Source organism: Bradysia coprophila, unplaced genomic scaffold, assembly GCF_014529535.1.
Source record: "Bradysia coprophila strain Holo2 unplaced genomic scaffold, BU_Bcop_v1 contig_232, whole genome shotgun sequence".
Lineage (NCBI taxonomy): Eukaryota > Metazoa > Arthropoda > Insecta > Diptera > Sciaridae > Bradysia > Bradysia coprophila.
The window spans coordinates 4,330,863-4,349,751 of record NW_023503493.1 but is presented as its reverse complement, the minus strand read 5'-3'; the positions used below and the strand labels follow the sequence as shown (position 1 = coordinate 4,349,751).

The following is an 18,889-nucleotide window of genomic DNA, read 5'->3' as shown; positions in this document are numbered from 1 at the left end:
TGTAAATTCCAAAGGCTATACTTGATTCTTTCGCCACCTTAATAAAAGTAGTTTGGTTTGGCTTGCTTTTTCTAATCCTACGTTTTTCCTTTCTTTGATTAACAGTTGTCCACCTTACCGTAGAACGCATATAGTTTGAAGAACTACCACACATTGATTTCCCTGATGAGTTCCCTGATGAGTTCCCCCAATGTGTCTGTTTTTCATTGAAATGAACTGCGAAGTTCTTGAAGCTAGTGGGACGAAACGATGTCTCTAGGTACTCTAGGGATAGAAGAGACTTGGAAGACTTTTTGTTTTTGTTTAATTCGCTCTTACGTTTTTACGCGGATATTGGACTGTATTCGGACTTAGAACTTGGCCTCTTTTATCTATGACGCTGAGACTCTGAGTGAACGGTGGATCGATGGATAAAATTTCAATTCTTACGCAGGTAATCCGTAGACTCTCTAAACCCCTGTGTGTCTTTCTTAAAAAAAAATATTGCGTCAAAAAGTGGCAGATGATTCGGCTTTCTTCCGTTTGAATTCCATTCTTTAAAGCAATATATTTCACAATTTTAAAAATTTTCCTTCCTCAACATTGTTGCCCCTTGTGACGCAAAACTTTTTTTTATTATAATTTTCTTTATAAAATTTTTGTTGATAAAACCTTCGCGTACTTTCCTCATCAGCTTCCATTCGTGACGCATATCGTTTTGCGTGTCGAATCTGTGAGCGTCACCTACACTGATATCAGTTCTTTTGTAAGTGAATAACAAGACTTGCGTCACACCTCCACTGTAAGTGGTTTTGGGCGATATCTTTTGTAAGTTGTGATTTTTCAGAATTTGGTCGCAGATAAAAGGCAATCATATTGTCATTTGACGAAAATCTAAAATTTTACGAAATTCAAAAATTTGACGAAATCTTTTACACGAGGTTTCCATCTGCCTTATTTTCCGAGTTATGGCTGACATATCTCGCAATTAAAACGCTCATAGCTCCCAAATGAGCGACTTTTTATGTAAACCATAAATCACGCATCGACTAGAATCTAAAACTCTATAAATTTGTTTTTTAAACGAACTCTCTATCTGCCATATTTTCTGAGTTATGGGTCCTATATCTCAATAGCTTAACACGCTCATAGCTCCGAAATTATAAGCTTTTATGAAACTGCGGAAAAAAATTTTATCACATTTTTCGGTGTGAACGGACTTGCGTCACGGCCCTTCACTAACGTAGGGCCATGATATTAACCATGTCAAGAGAGACTAAGAAAAATAGTAAACAAAATTAACAAAAAATAACACAACGACCACTATTGCAGTTGCTCTTGAAGTTAGTCGGTTGAAGCGTTCAAAATCACAACTATCCTACATAAGAGGACTCACTGCATTACGTTAGAAAAAAAACTAACAGAAGATGGCGATCGTGACGAGAAAAGCGATCGTGATGATCAACATTCAGGGTCATCGGGATACTGAGTTCCGGCCAAATCATAAAAGAAGTAGAGGGTTACCACTGTCAGCTTCCTAGACTTTCCACTAGACGAATATGCAAGTATAGTGATGAGTTGAAATTTCAATGATTCGCTAGACTTGCTCGTGGTTAAATTGAAATATTGCTCCTTGAGCGTTGTATGAAGCACCCCCTAGACACTTCGACAAAAAATGTATCAAGTACCATTATAAATAGTAAGTGGTCGAACGTCCTACTATATCTAGACTTGTCAGTATAATTTCTTGTTGAAACTGTTGTTTTCATCTTGATAAATGAATGAAAAAGGTGAAGACAGGCAGCATTTTTTTAATCGGAAGATTGGACTTCGGTAAAATTGCGTGTCGATCGTTTTGAGACCATGTAAGTAGAGTCCACTATACGTAGACGAATCATTCTTTAATGCCTTTGCTTCATTGAGAAGTTTTTCGAAGCCAAATCAATCTTTGACCATAAGAAATTCTTGAATCAGTTCTTCATAATCATCTGGGAATCATCGCTGATCCGTCCAAACTTAACGATGTTGAGTATTTTACACGACTGCCTCATTAGGCAAATAGTGTGGAGTCACGGATTTATTGTTACTTTAAACCACTCACTAAATTTGAATTTTCCAAAGTTCTTTATCAACGCAACCCTAAAGCTCCCTAAGAGTTCGAATTTCTAAAAAAAAATTCAAACTATCTTATGTTTGTTCGATAGACAGTTGGGAAGAACGTAGAAAAATCATGTCCACTGTAGCCGGGGAGCATATGTAGTCCTTAAAATATCCTCAAAATTGAAATTTCTCATATTCGCCACGAAGTACTAGATTTACAAAGGGAAAAAATTCCCACCGCGTAGTATCTTGTCCTTTCGTTTCTCATTTTGAAAACACAGTGAAAAGGACGTTCATTAGGGGTTCCACCAAGAAGCAATAAAAACGAATTTTCTTGATTAATTTTTCTTCTTTAATTTTATTTTAAAAATCCATCGAGTGTAACCCATCCATTCAGACTCATATATATCAAAGCTAAACCAACAAATCATCTTAATCGTTCGACTGCATTGCTGATTAATCAACTCTCCAAACTCAACTGCAGCTCCTTATTGTCTGCGTTATCAGCGTCACCAGCAATTCTCTTTGGCGTTCTAAAGTGTGTCTGACGATGTCGCTATAACAAATGGTTGAAACGCTAGAGTCAATGGACGATGGTTGAATTTTCACATGTTATTTCCCTACCTCTAACCGATTCTTTCGATAGAATCCACGCTCGCAAATATCACACTGGAACTCGTGCTCGTCGGTATGCATTTGTCGTACATGATTTTGCATGGTTACCTGGCCGTTAAATGGGAAAGAATAAAGTTTTCGGATGATGCAATCATCAGTCGAATCAGTTAATTTACCCTGGTCTTAAATGTTCGTCCACAGACTTCACACTCATATGCATGCTCGGAGGCGTGTGTTTCGATGTGATTTCGCAGATGGGACAATTGGCGGAATGCTTTTTCTGGAAGATTTTGTTATTTGTTTGTAAGGAACGGTTAAAAAAAAAATAGATTTTTCCTTGTCTCACGTTTGTTTACTCGGTTTGTCGACCTAATTCCTATTCCCAATTCACTTCTATTTGCAAAATGATCCTTTCAGCTGAAGTATATATTTTCAATGTGACAAAACAACGAACAGTTCAGGAGAGCCGAACAGGTGAGAAAATATTTAATTTTCTGCTCTGCCCATTTTATATGGAAAAAAATCTTCTGAACCGTTCCAATTTTAGAACCAACTCCTTCGACTTTACCTGCTCTTACATAACCTTGGATTGGTATCAATGTTGTACAGATGTAAAAGAAAATTTCCTTTCTCCTCTCGGTGACTACAACGTTTTTTGCAATGCAGGCGAGAAAGTAGTCATTTGGGATCCGTTGTTATGTTTACCTTGGGAAAAGTAGTAACTATTGCAGATAACTATTTCATGTGTTTGTTGTTTCTTCACGAAACGAAAACGTCAACTGGTTTTAACATTTTTGTACACAAAAGCTACTGAACAGTTCAGGTGAGAAAGTTTCTATTTTCTGCCCATGAGTTGAGAAAGTAGCAATTTTCTTGTTTGAACTGTCATCAGACAAAATGTCATCCTGTAAAGACATTTTTAGTGAATAGTGCGGTGAAAAGGTGACGTTTTATGTTTTGTTTTAAAGACAACACACATCGTCAACGGACTTTTTCGCCCATCTGACTGAATGACATTACAAACGAACATGCAACCCAAAGAGACATTATCGGTACTAAATCCAAGGCGCAACCTAATAACCGATTCAATCAGATGACATTATTGTGGACAACAACCTGATGAAACGAATTATTTGTGTTGCGGTTGAGTTTCAAACCCACAACTGGCAATTCAATGTGAAGTCTCGACTTACCCACTGCGCTATTGATTTGTTTTGTTGACAATGTCACTGATGAAAGTTTTTGTATTCTCACCTTCACCGGTAAGAAAATAAAAAATTTCTCACCCGAACTGTGAGGGGCGACCTTTCTACACGTCAATATCATCAGGAACGATATTATAGTCCAAATAATGTTTTAAAATTTTACATTTTAGACGATATAATGGGTGAACTGAACATTTTTTGAACGATAATATCATTCGTGACAATATCGACCGTGTACAAATGTCCCGTCACCTTAAATTCACCTCTGGGGAAAAATAGGAAATTCAACCTTGAGCGATTCGCAGCTCCCTTCACTCTGGCCGCGAAATCTGTTGAATTTCCTGTTGTCACCCCAAGGTAAACAATTGTTGTTTACAACACAGGCGAGAAAATAGTCATTTTCTTACCTCAGCTGAAACTTCGGGTGCCTTTGTTGTGAAAAAACGTTGTGTTGACCTGAGGAAAAAGGTCGAAAATTTCATTTTCTCCATTGACGTGCGGCTGCAAAGCTCGAAATGAAATTTCCAATTTTTCTTTCCTTAGTGAACAATAATTATTACGGCCATACCGGGTAGGAAAGTGAGATTTAGAATGAAAAATGCTACGACGGAATAATAGTCTCTGATGCGCGTGTTACGTTTTGCTTTATTATCTCCCCTATAGGCCATGAGAAAATTGCGTTTTCTTCACGACTGTTCGAATGACATTTCCAGTGAGAAAAGTGAAGCACTTTGTCTCATGTGTGGAGAAAATTGAACTTTTCTCACTAGAAATGTCACTTTGTTTATGTTTTCGAAATATGTTTGGTGAATCGATGTTTTCATTTCGTGGAGAACAACGACAAAATACAACATGAACGCATGAAAAACGTTGTGTTCACCTCTGGGAGAAATAAGAACTTTTCAACTCGTTTCAACAGATAACTATTTCTGACGGCAAGCATAGAATAGAGATGGATAGAATGGATAAGTAACCCCATGAAGCCCCCAAAAAATAAAAATCGTCACAGCGACTGGTCAGTTCAATGAATTGTTTATAATTGAAATTCTTATAGTGATAACACGCAACTAAATCGAAAAACAAAAATTCTTTTAAAAATTAAAAAAAAAATCCTTTTAATAACTATTGGGAAACGAGTCCGACCGCAATAGAAGGCGGAGTTTTGGGTATGCGTTTCTTTTCATGCGTTTTCATGTGTCGCTAAAATTGAAAAAAAAAAAAAGTTTTTGCATTATCGACCGACCGTCTTGTGATCAAATGAATAATCTCAATTCGTTTACCTTATATCGATCCAACTTGGCAAACCCACGCGAACACTCAGGACAATTGTGTTTATAGGTCGTTGAATGCATTTGGCTAACGTGTCCCTTGAGAGAGCTACTCGTTTTGAGCATGAGGCCGCATTCAGTGCACTCGAATACGTTATTCTCATTGTGCGTTTCTAAATGGGCCGTAACGTGCGAACGCATTCGGAATCGTTTCCCTTGAAAGGATGATAGAAAAGTGAAGAATTAAAAATTCGATTTTTTTTTGGTAAAAATATTTTTTCGGTTCAATATTTTCAAGTGGGTTTATGCACAGAAGTAACTTGAGTACGGACGCGCCTATCACAGATGGGATAGCGACAAAGTGTAAACGCGATATTTGAAGGAAGGTCTGATCCGAACAGTTCTACGTCGTCGAACGTAAAGACCAAAAAACGCGTGAGGAATAAGCAGTAGACAGATTGTGCAAAATACAACGGCAATTAGCCACAACCAAATCCCATTCTTTACATGCAGCAGAGAAATGTTACTCAGACACAAAGTTTGCAAAATTATTTCATCCCAACCATTTTTGGAATGAAATTTTTTTGAGTACACAAAAACGATGTATTAAGGCTAGCATCGCAGTTGACCGAGAATGCAACCATAAGCGTCATCTGATTAAATCTAGCCAATTCACTATTTTTTGTCTTAGTGAAATGTTATTTCCCAAAATAATCAAAAACCGAGACTGAGTTTCAGCAGATCACAAATATTACAATACTGTCCTGCTGGACCTTTTTTTGTTGAGGAGTGTGGAAAGTTTCTATTTCGAGCAGAGGGCGAGGAATATATCCCACATGTCCTCGTGTCCGAGGTACTTTTACTCATCGTGATACGAAATATCAAATTATTTCCCGAGGGTAGTATGACGTTTTCCTTTACGAAGGAGGGAAAGACTTTTCCATAGGGACGGAAAGTCCATTTTCCCTACTTGGTAAAGGAAATGGATTTTAATATATATTTGTGCATTAGTGCGAAAATTGACGTTTGTAAAAAATTAGGATCCCACTGCTGTCAGAGAAATGTTAAATGGGTACGGATGTTGCAAGATGGAAGGAACACGTGAATGACAGCTGGCACATATGGGAGAGAATGCGAGAAACGCTTGCGAGAGAATTTCATACAAAATTGGTTAAATTCTCTCTCATAGGTACCAGCTGTCATTCACATGTTACTTCTATCTCGCCACATACGTACCAACTTAACATTTCTCTGGCTGCTGTACATAAAATCTTGTTGCTAACACGTTTTTTTTTTAATTGTATGATTTCTGGTACTGACATGCATACCATCAAAGTTTCGTTTTTTGTCTAGGCATTTGTTTTGGTTAAGGCAGAAACATTTGACAGTTTAATAAAATGATTACTGAAATTTTGAGTAATTAGATCAGTCATTGACTCTGTCAGTCAAACGACTTTAGGAACTAGATTTTCGAATCATTTTCATAAAGGGGGCAACTTTCGAATGGGGCAGCCAATAACAATGATTTAGTGGAAAAAATTGAATTTAACCAAAGTTGAGGCAGTACAGCCACCAAGATCGAAATATCAAAAAAAAAGGGCGAAGTGATGGTTAAAATGACAGTTTTTGATTACTACACATAATTACTCTGCCAAGGGAATATCAAGGTGGAAACAACGCGAGCAAACTCTGGAATTTGTTCTTGTAGTATCCGTTCGACAAGTGTCAAGTGACAAGTTGTCGAATTCAAGTTTTTTATTGGTTTGTTCAATACCCTCTCTAGCAAACAAACTACTTTTATTAAGGTGGTGAAAGAATCAAGTACAGCCTTTGGAGTTTACATGTGCATTACAGCGTAGTCAATCAAAATGTAGAATCCAAAGAAATAAGTTGTGAATTTGACAGAGAGAACTGAGAGTTTGTTTGCTAGAGAGCGTATTGGTTTGTTCCATCCAACGGTAAGTACGATTTTTGACAAGCCGAAAACGAACGAGAGCATACACAGAAACATAACCTAAACGCTTTTGCGAACAATTTGTCAACAATAATTTTTAGGTTGTGCCTCTGTGGACAGCTCAAATAACCTTGGAACAGACCAAGAGGAGGTTACGCAGATTGTTTCAAGAAAAAGGATCTTCTACAAATTGAAGACCATGGACAGTATGTTGACACTGCAACATGAAAAAACTAAATTTCAAAAACCCCGCGCTTCCATCTACGTATAGTAAACACATACTATCCGAGCCAATCTTAATCTATAGCGAATAGCACATATTCCAGTATTATTTGCGCGCGTAGTTTCCTCCTCGGTGAATATTTTCGCAATAAATTTAACTTTAGAGCCGAAAACAACTCGTGAGAGCTTAGATGCTGGTTGTTAAAGCATTTGGCCTCCGTAAAATAGTTACCGAGTGTCCGTTTCGGAAAAATTGAATTTTTTCAATTCAACCTGTGTAAATTGGTGCATTTAGGAGGCACGCCGTAATTAGAACAATTTTTCGTCGATCCCATCTATGCAAAATTGCTTGTATGGTATCGGCGTCACTCTCTTTCGAAATATTGTTCGTTATCGAAATCAGATTCCATTTTCGCAAGTAATTTTCTCTTGTCAAGGGATTTGATGGGGCATTTGGTTTCCAACAGTGGAATTTCCCATCCCGAGGCAGAAATATTTAAGGTTTCACTGGGCTGCAATCAAACGGTAAACGTACTACACCGAAAAAACACAAAATTTCGATGTACGTTTGAGTCGATCTCGTTTTACGTGTGGGTCGCAAATGCTACGTCTCGTACGTATTATGTACATCGAAGTCGTAAAATTCTACGTCTACATCGTACAATAAACGGCTGGGTGAACCATTGGTTTTGTCCTCACTCAACTACAATGTACAAAACCAATGGTTCACTCAGTCGTTTATTGTACGATTTAGACGTAAAATTTCACGACTTCGATGTACATACTACGTAGGAGATGTAGTCTTTGCGACTCACACGTAAATCGTGATCGAATCAGACGTACATTGACATTTTCCGTTTTTTCCGTGTAGGTTACATGGAGTGAGTCCGCGTAGAGGAGATCTGACTTCTCATAAAGTTCGATAGAAGATTAGTATTCCGTTAATGGAGGTCTAAAAAAACGATTTGGCCTATTCGGCATGACCGAAAATTCGAGTATTTTGAAAGATTGTCTGTAATGGAGCGTCGTACTCCGTAATTCACAGCTCTTTTAAATGAATCCAAAATCGCAAGTTGTTCATCCGATCAATATGTAAGACATGGCCCACTATTAAAAAAAGAACGGTTTTTGTTGGCATCTAATCGGAATTCTAATTTTCATTAACCTGTTTGGAACGGCAAGCGTAATTTAAAAGGCTGGAAGGCCTTTGACGGATAATGGTAAATAAAGAAACTAAGCGTATCGCGATGTAATCATTAAAATCTGTTGTTCAAATTAGATCGGTGCGATAGATACTAAAATCTTTTACTTCAACTGTTTAACCATTCAGTTTTCACCACATATTGTACTGAAAAATCGACCACACTAGAAACGACGACTTTATATAGAACTGGCTAGTTCTTGAAGAAGAGGTGAATAGTCGACGATTCTTCATGAACTCACATTTTCTTCAGGAAGTCATCAATTTTTTTGAGACGCGGCAACTATATATAGGCGAGAATTTAAGTTTCTTTCCTTTGGCCTGTATCACCACCTCCTATTCTATCTTATTTGCGCTTCAAATACGAGCAAAACGAGCTATCACTCGACTATGTAGCTGTAAAATTGCCGGAGATACATCGTTTTGAAATTGGTCACTTTTCATACAAAATACACCAAATTGACTTTTCCCAAACAATAAAAATCTTTCAACTTAGTCTGTATGTTTCTATCTATCTATCTATCTATCGACGGTCGATCTCGGAAACTAGTCAGCCAATCTCCATGAAATTTTGCAGGAACCTCAGGGTGGGCATAAAAATGAAAATGTGATACGCCATTACCCCAGGAAAAACCAGAATTTTGTTTTATTGGCCTCGAAGTGGTTTCTGAGTGTGGTTTTCGAAGGTCGGGAACGCGTTTTCGGCTGTAGCTTAGCTGTATTGAAACCTACAGAGGCGTGCGACCCATCAAATGAAAGGTATTCGTAACACGATTCGAACAAAAAAATAATTTAAAAAAATCGGGGCAGATTCGTTTGAGCTAGAGTGATTAGAGTGACCAAATTTTGAGCTACTCGAGCGTAGGATGAAAGGACTAATATTTTTGCGATTATGAAAGATCGAGAGTTACTTTCATCGGCAAAGTCTCAGAGTTTTACGAGTAGAACAGAGGGGCATATGTGAAAAATGTCGAAAGTTGGAAATGGGTGGGTCAATTATGTTTTTAGAGGTATTTCTTGAATGGTGGCAGATAGAGAGTTACTTTCTTCGGCAAAGTCTCAGAGTTTTACGAGTAGAAAAGAAGGGCATTTGTGAAAAATGTCGAAAGTTGGAAATGGGTGGGTCAATTGGGGTTTTAGAGATATTTCTTGAATGGTGGCAGATAGAGAATTACTTTCTTCGTCAAATTTTCGAATTTCGTCAAATTTTCGATTTTCGTTAAATTTCGTCAAATTTTCGAATTTCGTCAAATTTTCGATTTTCGTCAAATTTTCGATTTTCGTCAAATTTTCGAATTTCGTCGAATTTTCGAATTTCGTCAAATTTTCGAATTTCGTCAAATTTTCGATTTTCGTTAAAATTCGTCAAATTTTCGAATTTCGTCAAATTTTCGATTTTCGTTAAAATTCGTCAAATTTTCGAATTTCGTCAAATTTTCGATTTTCGTCAAATTTTCGATTTTCGTTAAAATTCGTCAAATTTTCGAATTTCGTCAAATTTTAGAATTTAGTCAAATTTTCGATTTTCGCTAAATTTTCGAATTTTGGTTGTTTCCAGTCAAATTTTCTTTTGGTAAAAATTATTTGGCAGATGATGACGAAAACTAAGCCAGCTTGTTTGAACTAAAATTGGGTGTAAAATTTAATTTTTGCGTAACGAAGCTGAAAGCGACTCAGAGTTTTACGAGTAGAACAGAGGGGCATATGTGAAAAATGTCGAAAGTTGGAAATGGGTGAGTCAATTGGGGTTTTGGAGGTATTTCTTGAATGGTGGCAGATAGAGAATTACTTTCATCGTCAAATTTTCGAATTTCGTCAAATTTTCGATTTTCGTTAAATTTCGTCAAATTTTCGAATTTCGTCAAATTTTCGATTTTCGTCAAATTTTCGATTTTCGTCAAATTTTCGAATTTCGTCGAATTTTCGAATTTCGTCAAATTTTCGAATTTCGTCAAATTTTCGAATTTCGTCAAATTTTCGATTTTCGTTAAAATTCGTCAAATTTTCGAATTTCGTCAAATTTTCGATTTTCGTTAAAATTCGTCAAATTTTCGAATTTCGTCAAATTTTCGATTTTCGTCAAATTTTCGATTTTCGTTAAAATTCGTCAAATTTTCGAATTTCGTCAAATTTTAGAATTTAGTCAAATTTTCGATTTTCGCTAAATTTTCGAATTTTGGTTGTTTCCAGTCAAATTTTCTTTTGGTAAAAATTATTTGGCAGATGATGACGAAAACTAAGCCAGCTTGTTTGAACTAAAATTGGGTGTAAAATTTAATTTTTGCGTAACGAAGCTGAAAGCGTCAACTCTAGCGATGTCATTTATTTTAGAAATTGTATTTCAAAGACTGCGTCACACTTTTCTCGAAGAGATTTTTGTTGGGATCATTTCTACTCGTCTTTTTAAATTTTCGTACAAGCGATATTCTCTTCTACAAATGTTAGGAAACGGCGAGGGAAACGGCGATTTCCTGAAGAAAATGTGAGTTCTTGAAGGATTGACGACGGCTCACTGTTTCAGTAACCCGCCGTTCAGAAGAGTCATCGTTTCTAGTGTCGTCGATTTTTCAGTGAAATTCACCACATTAACCGTAGCTGTTGTTGCTGTAGTTACAGTCGATATCAGACGAATAGCCGAAACGTTAAGAGGGAATCAGCCGAGCTTCCTTCAACAAATTTTCGCTCTTCCAATGATCTACAGATCCGGGATCGTCAATTGGAGACTAATAATTTGATAATCGTCAATGGACTAACAGCTTTTGCTCAGAACAATTGCGAGCCTGGGTCGCTCAAATTTATTTTCAAATAATCAAAACTGACTGCTGAGAAACAAACTTGGGAAAAAGAAGGGAATTTTCCGAAAACTATCGACGATCGAAGTGTTATTGCCGATATTGACCTCACTTTGGGATAAATTTTGTTGTTTTCTCTCTTCACAAAACGGTAAACAAAACGTGAGCGAGCAACGGAAATTCGGATTAAAAAAAATAAAATTTTCGTCTTCGGTGGATCGCACTCACCACATATGGGACAGGCATGTTTCCGAATGTCCTGGTGGCACATGATATGCGTTCGAAGGTCGCACTTCATTTTGAATGTTTTGTCGCAAATGTGACACTCAAATGGCCGTTGATTTTTATGCCTGAACTCATGATCGGAACACTGTTGAGCCGTTGTGAATCCCTTGTTGCAAATTGAACATCTGCATAAGAGGAGGGGAATGAGTGTGCGCATATAGCAACGGAACCAAGCGACTGGTCAGTCAGGACTTACATATAAGGTTTTTCCGAATCATGCTGCCTCATATGAAGATCCATACCACTCGAACTAAGCATCTTTCCGCATACTGTACACGGAGCCTTGTCACAGGCTTTGCTGCAAGTGAAAAGATTTTTTTTTTTGAAATAAGATTTGACTTAATCGATGTGTTAGTAGATGAATGCCACTTACTGGTGCGTGGTGAACTTGTCCATCGTCTCAAAATATTCGTTACAATTGAGACACTTGACGGCATCGTATTCCTTCATGGTATCCGCATCCAGAACCCGTTCGGTGATGAACTTTTTCACTTTGGGCGTTTTCGGTTTTCGCACTTTTTTCATCGTCCGTCCCGTGCCGCCATCGTCGACCTTCGAATATTCCTCCCGGAAACTGTTGCAATTCTCATCGTCCACTTCGTCTTCGTACACGTACTCCACTTCGGTATTTTCATCGATTTCCGAATAATTGTCCAGATACTGTTCCTCCAGATACTGTTCCGTTTCGTCGTCATCGGTGCCGTCCTCTTTGAACAGATTACAATCGTCGTCCAGATCCAATTCGTCCGTTTCCAATTTGATGAATTTGATGTCCGGTTCATCGCTGACGCCGACATTTATCCGCTTCAAATTGTTCGGCGATGGGATATGTTTGTCGACTGTTTGCGGTTCAACCGATTCGAAATTATCAAGCGTTTGCGATGTATTTTCGACCTTAACCGACGATCGTGTCAAACGCTTCTTTTTGCTGTCATCGTCGGCATTCTTCTGTGGACTTTTCTTGCTCAGTGGCCCAGGCTTTGACGGCTTCTGTTTGCGTAAAATTGCTGTGAATTTCTCTTGGTTCTGGAAAACTTTCTTTTTGAACTCGTAAAAAACATTCAGCTGCAACTGGCAGAGATGGCACACCATTTCCGGGTAGCCGGTATTCGGTTCCAACTAAATTCGATTCGATTGAAATTCAAATGTTTTGATTCGAAGGAAACAAAAAACAAAAAAAAAATTACCTCTGACAGCAAGCAATCAACAATCATTCGTCCAATGGCTGTCAAGCCGTCTGATTCCTTCGCAGAAAATATGTTCACATTATTTTCGGAGGCGGAAAAACACAGCCGACAGGTGTTGTCCTCGATAACATTCATTTCGGTTAACACTTTTGCATTTATCACATCAAAAAGGGTTAGAAATTTTAGACGATAGGCAACAACGCCAAAATTTCAGCAATGATGTTCACTTGAGGCGACAGGGTCCGTTTCAATCGTTTCACTGATGCGTGATGGAAAAAGAGTCGCGGCGGAGTCGCTCACTATAATTGTTTTGACAGTTAAATCGCGGGATAATGTGTCAATCGTTTGGCGGCAATTTTTGAAATTGCTGAAAGGTTCCATCAAATGGTTGGTTCCGGCGATTTTTTTTTTATGTCGATAAGAAAGCAAGTACATCTCTGAGTTGTTCACGATGGGGCGGAACCACAATTTCCATGTTGCACTACCCAAGGTTCTGAAAGAACAGGTTAACGCACTTCTGAGTTGATCACGAAGCACAAATTTTGACAATTTAGACAAGCTTTGTTAAACACTTTTACAGATTGTGTGGAATGTCAACTTGATAAAAAATATTTTTTTTTCGTTAAGTTTTGTTAAAATTTATGATTCACCCGCTTTCGTGAGTGTCTTAACCTGTTCTTTCAGAACCTTGGCAGCATCTAGGTTTATGAAAGTTTTTAAGGCAATTTCACAGAATCTGTGTTGAAAGCATTTAACAAACTCTGACATCTAATCACTATTTAACAAAACATGTTTAAATCAAGGTTCTGAAAGAACATGTTAAAACAGCCACGACGGGTGACACTGAAATTGATAACTCAGTACTAGGGTGTGTCGATTTCAATTTTTTTTAGTCATTCCTGGTTCCGCCCTACCGCGATTCACCCTCGCACTAGCAATGATAATGGTTGCTAGGAATCTCGCGCCGCGTCATTCACAATTATTCACATTTTGACACATTTTGTATAAGGAAGATGTCACTTTGTGAATTATTGTGAATGACGCGGCGCGAGATTACTTAACACCATGATAATCAGCAATTTTTTTTTTTTTTTTAAAGTCAATATAAGCTTGCACCGTCACTTTTTCAAAAATTTTCGAGCTACACGAGATGCCCTGTTTTTGAGCCTTCCAACAGCGAAACCAATAAATTTTTAGATTTACCTATCGAAAGTGTACGCTTGCTAGATTCGCTATTGAAAACCCTTCAAAATGAGCTATCACAACAATAGCTTGAATAAAATTTACTCAGAAGATATGATTTTTTCACATACAAAATTCTTGAAAATTCCACCTCGGTGAAACTTGGTGCTACACCAAAATGACGGTAAAACATTTTTTTAACTTTTTTTAATTTTTGTATGTTCTAGTAGACCCTCTAGATGCCGTACAGAGTGAAAACTCTGCAAAAGCATCTGTAGATTTTTTTTGGTTCGGACCCATAATCCAAGTAGGGCGGAACCAGGAATGACTAAAAAAAATTGAAATCGACACACCCTAAAAAAAATTTCGTCATGAAAAACAGGACCAAAACACGTTTTCAATGCCTCGTTTGTTTTGACCATGAGTGCTTTAACCTAGTCTTTCAGAACCTTGTATGATTGAAGTGAGCGATTGGAGGACCCTGGCAAAAACGGAAGGCCTAAAATTTCACCCTGGCCATAAATTTAGGAATTTTTCTCGTAATTTAAGCCTTCAACATGAGAAGTTGTATACGCATCTGTTGTGGACTGTTTAATTTAGGCACTTTTGCTTGTCGCCCTCACTTCATTCGGCGCCAAGTTGCCTAAAATATACCGTCCACAACAGATATGTCTTTCCTCGATGGTTGTGTGGTTCAATGAAAGTACAGAACAGGTATGGCCGATCAGCAAATTCACCTTAAACGCATTCATAAATTATGTCAAAATAATATGAAAATGAGTGCGTAAATCAAATTTTTATGTCCTCCGGGCGAACGATCGACCATACCTGTTTTACACTTTCATTGATGTGGTTAGTGGGAGGTGATCAACAACTGAAAACATGCTCTTTTCTTATGCAGTTCTTACCATGCGTAAGTAAAAATATTTCTCTCTGTGGAATGACACTTCAAACTTGTCCCTGAACTTCGTGTGTTCGCTCCATAAATAACTGTTATTATTGAGAGTTTTCAAAAATCCATGGCTGGTGTTACAATACTTGATGCAGCGAAAAGGACAAAATTTAAGTGAGCGCGCGAAACTCCAACTGTCACTTCGATGTCAAAACAGTGGAAACAGATTTCTGTATTTCTCTCGTTTATAAACAAATCTGTGAATTACACAAATCCGTGCAATAAAAATGGACTGGCAACCGATTATCGTTGATGGCAGAAACGAAACGTTTCTGGTTTCTATCATCAATCGGTCTAATGACAATTTCCAGTTCAATTTGACCAATCTGAAGGAATTGTGGAATGAGAAAGTTGAATGGCAGGCAATTCTTAAAAGGGCCAAAGTAAGTTTTCGTTTGAAAGAGTCAGGTGGTCTAAGTCGATCTACCGTCTTGCACAATGGTTTACATTTCCCAATTTGTTCGCATTTACCAGGACGAAAATCCGATCATGAACGTCACCGAAAAAGAAAGCGCAGTGGAACGGACGATCTTTTCGCCAGCCAAACATTACCAAACATGCACCAGCACGAACGGTACGGAACTGATGCTCAAGACAAAACATTACATCAGTGCCGTTCCGTTTCACTTTCAATGGAAATTAACGAAAAGCGGTGCCGATGTGGTAAGTCATCTGTGTGAGATCAACGAGGAACTGACATAACTTATCCAAATGCCCGTTTCAGTTCTACGAAGAAATTACCAGAAAATTGCTAGTCAGTCTACTGAACGTGCAGGACCAGCGAACTGAATTGTTCGAAGTCATCAAACGAAAAGACGCAGAAATCGCTCAATACAAGATTGAGGGAGCTGTGTTAGCCCGAAGTGAGTTGCGGATGGTGGTACCAGCGAAGGGATTTGTGAAATTCTGACCGGTGTAATCGAAATTTCAGGACAACTGGCAACTCAACCGTTCCTCAAATCTGAATTTGATGGAAAATTTGAACTGATGTCCGATTCGAGTTTGTTCGCCGGCGACAACAATACCAATACAATCAAAACGATGTGCAATTACAGTGATCTAATCAAAGGCAGCAGTGCAGCCACGGCTAACGTACCGGAAAAACCGAGTCCGTCAAAAATTTTCAAACATCAGAAGAAGAAGGAAGAGAACGCCATGAGGTGGGTACTCTATTGCGTTGACACGCCTCGGCAAATTCCAGCCATCGTTGCCTTGACAACAAATGAATTTACGTGGCAGTTTCATTTCTGAGAGAGCTTTAACCATATTCTTCTCTGGTTCACAGGAAATTCCAGACTAAACGGGAGTGCAAGATTCAGTACGAAAGTTCGTGTGAACTGCTGATTTCCGATGACGAAATGGAGCAGAACGGGAATGTCAAGTCTGATGACATTCGAACAGATGCAATTGTAGATTCCATGCAACGCAAAGAGGCTCCGAAACGGAAATTAAGATCGAAATTGAATTTATAAATGATCGAATGATATGGGGGGTGTCGGCTTTCTATGCTGCAACTTTTGAGTTGTGAGTGCAATTTGTGATACGAAATAAAAAGAAATTTTTTGAACCATGACCTTTCCTTCGTTTCCTTCGTTCGTTGAATAATTCTTGATTTCCACTTACACAAAACCATTCCGTTTTCTCTCCGTTTACACTTTAACCAATAGAAAAGAGGCTTAGCTAAACGGAGGCAAAACGGAATGTTTTTTGTGAGTGGAAATCATGCATTACACACAACCTAAATTGTGACGCTGAACTGCTACACAGGTCCGTTAAATCAAAAATTTTCTCAAACGATGGAGGTCTGTTCCAAGGCCATACGAATTGTCAAATTTCATCCAAAGAGATGGACATGGATAAAATCATGTTCGTTCCATAGAGCTATACTCTATGGTTCGTTCGGCCAGTCAACATTCTTGTTTACAGTTACTTGGAACAAACCTATTAGCAGATGTTCCACTTCATACAAAACACAATTGCGTAGTGAAAGATCCTTGTTCTTCTAGAAGATAGTGGGCAGTGTGTTGTCATGTATTACCTCAAAGTTTCATAAAATGAAAAGAACGCCCTCAAAGGTTTTGAGATCTCGGAGAATGCTGAAGTTCTTGATCCGTGAGGATACTGAACCATGAGAAATGATGCAGTTTTAGGAACCAACCAACTGCTATCTTAATTATCCATTTAGTACAAAAGAGAATCCAAAAAAACTGAGTTATCCCAAAGTTATAGAACTGGGAAAATGCTAGACCATGTGGAGTGATTGAATTTTAGGAACTAGTACACTACCAGGTCAATAATCCTAGATTTACCAAGGGAAATCCAACACGACCTTTAAAACTTTGAGTTTTATAATTGGGAGCTGAAGAAAGAGGTCAGGACTATACTGGGCTGTAATTCTTCCTTATTTAACTTGACAAATGTAGTTCTTTCAAGAAACCCAAAAAAGAAACATGTTTCACTTCCAACCCTGTTCCTGACCATATCCCATCAGGATAATAAGTTAGGATGACGGAGATTATTGAGGAATCATGAAATTTTGGGCTGCTAGGAATTTCGCGCCGTATGCTTTAATAGTTGAATTTCGTGCCCATACGGAATTTCTTGCTGGTAGGAATCTCGCAACGTCTCAGTAGCAATGCAGGTATCCCAACGTTTTGTAAAAGGAAAATCCGCACTTTCTGAGTCGGGATACCGGTATCCCTGATTTTTAAGCGTGTAATTTACACATTGTGTGTAAAAACTTTCAAAAAGTGTGTAATCTTACACATGTTTGTGTTTGCACAAAAAATGTGTAATTAATTACACATTTTCATTACAGTGAACGACATCTCAAATGTCTCACTGTCAAATTTTTCTGAGAATTTTATTGTGTCATCTGTCATTGCAAATTCACAATGACATTCTCTGAAAAAAATGACAGTGAGACATTTGAGATGTCGTTCACTGTAAAAAAACTCTAATGAAAGGACTAGATGTGCTTTCCGAAGGAAATTTCAGTGAAGATTTCTCTCAGTTTCGCCAAGAAATTATTTCATCAATGATTCAATTTCTTAACAAAATGTTCGAGTGTGACAGTCAGTTAAGAGTGATATCGCCAAAACTGTGTCCAAATGTCCAAACATTTAACATATAAGTCTAGAACGGGTGGCGGCCGTTACCGATGATTATGCTCACGCTTTATGAAGGTCTGCCAAAGGCCAATATTCCTACAACATTTAGAAACATTTCTTTCTCAAGCTATCACGGAAAAGCTGTTTTCACGACTCCTGACATGCTATTACTTTTCACGTGTTCACTCTGAAAATGAATTGATAAACTATTCAAACGAGCCATAGCTTGCCCGGATCGCTGAGTTATTCCCTTGACTGAAAGTCAAGGGTCTTATGCCAGAAAATACCCTAAAATGTTAGTAACCATACAGTGAATGAAAAATTATCAAAACCGTAATTGTTTGTAATCATTTTTTTTTGTCACGACGATAACTTGAGTAATTCTTAACCGATTTTGATGATTTTTTTTTTAATCGACGAGGAATGAAATTCCTGAGGTTAAGTTCGAAGATGAGCCATGTTGGGATAAGGTTCTGGAAACTATTCCAGAAAAACATGATTTTATTGATAATTGTAATTGATAATTGTAACTGATAATTGTAATTGATAATACAGTGCTGATAATTGATATTGTGATAATGATAATTTAATGTGTTGTGGTGATATTATATAAAATGTTATTAAAAACGTAGAAGAATGGGATTTCTGAGGTTAAGTTCGAGGATGGGCAATGTATAAGGTTCTGGAAACTATTCCAGAAAAATAAGTAACTGATAATTAGTAACTAGGCCCCACCACTTGGGTGGGTCTTTTCCCTTGACTGACTATCAATACTTTCAATAATTCCAGTCCCAGTTGTCTTACCATTTTTAAAAAAGCTGTTGTTTTGAAAAACAC

At 37.8% G+C, this 18,889-nt stretch overlaps 2 protein-coding genes across 3 annotated transcripts; one reads left to right on the top strand and one right to left on the bottom strand.

Moving 5' to 3' along the window:
• Positions 1-2,405: 2,405 nt before the first annotated feature.
• LOC119075999 (zinc finger protein 84-like) lies at positions 2,406-13,071 on the bottom strand. 2 transcript variants are annotated; one of them, XM_037182571.1, is made up of 7 exons: positions 12,809-13,071; positions 11,995-12,740; positions 11,818-11,919; positions 11,565-11,746; positions 2,871-2,974; positions 2,704-2,802; positions 2,406-2,635 (listed from the first exon to the last, which is right to left on the bottom strand). In XM_037182571.1, the coding sequence occupies exons 1-7, from the start codon at positions 12,941-12,943 to the stop codon at positions 2,540-2,542; spliced, it is 1,464 nt and encodes a 487-aa protein (XP_037038466.1). In that variant the 5' UTR covers positions 12,944-13,071; the 3' UTR covers positions 2,406-2,539. The 2 variants fall into 2 exon arrangements, with proteins under 2 accessions (XP_037038466.1, XP_037038467.1); XM_037182572.1 differs by lacking the exons at positions 2,406-2,635; positions 2,704-2,802; positions 2,871-2,974 and adding exons at positions 4,936-5,099; positions 5,180-5,382.
• Positions 13,072-15,073: 2,002 nt separating this feature from the next.
• Positions 15,074-16,515, top strand: LOC119076000 (non-homologous end-joining factor 1-like). The gene is made up of 5 exons (XM_037182573.1): positions 15,074-15,325; positions 15,417-15,605; positions 15,667-15,805; positions 15,874-16,102; positions 16,228-16,515. The coding sequence occupies exons 1-5, from the start codon at positions 15,170-15,172 to the stop codon at positions 16,412-16,414; spliced, it is 900 nt and encodes a 299-aa protein (XP_037038468.1). The 5' UTR covers positions 15,074-15,169; the 3' UTR covers positions 16,415-16,515.
• Positions 16,516-18,889: the final 2,374 nt, after the last annotated feature.

Excerpts from the sequence above, each read along its gene's own strand:
- LOC119076000 (XM_037182573.1), top strand. The coding sequence starts at position 15,170 with ATGGACTGGCAACCGATTATCGTTGATGGCAGAAACGAAACGTTTCTG. Across the intron at positions 15,326-15,416 it reads CAATTCTTAAAAGGGCCAAA|GACGAAAATCCGATCATGAA; the intron begins GTAAGTTTTCGT and ends CGCATTTACCAG. Across the intron at positions 16,103-16,227 it reads AAGGAAGAGAACGCCATGAG|GAAATTCCAGACTAAACGGG; the intron begins GTGGGTACTCTA and ends TCTGGTTCACAG.
- LOC119075999 (XM_037182571.1), bottom strand. The coding sequence starts at position 12,943 with ATGAATGTTATCGAGGACAACACCTGTCGGCTGTGTTTTTCCGCCTCC. Across the intron at positions 11,920-11,994 it reads GACAAGTTCACCACGCACCA|CAAAGCCTGTGACAAGGCTC; the intron begins GTAAGTGGCATT and ends TTTCACTTGCAG. Across the intron at positions 2,636-2,703 it reads ATCGAAAGAATCGGTTAGAG|CGACATCGTCAGACACACTT; the intron begins GTAGGGAAATAA and ends CATTTGTTATAG.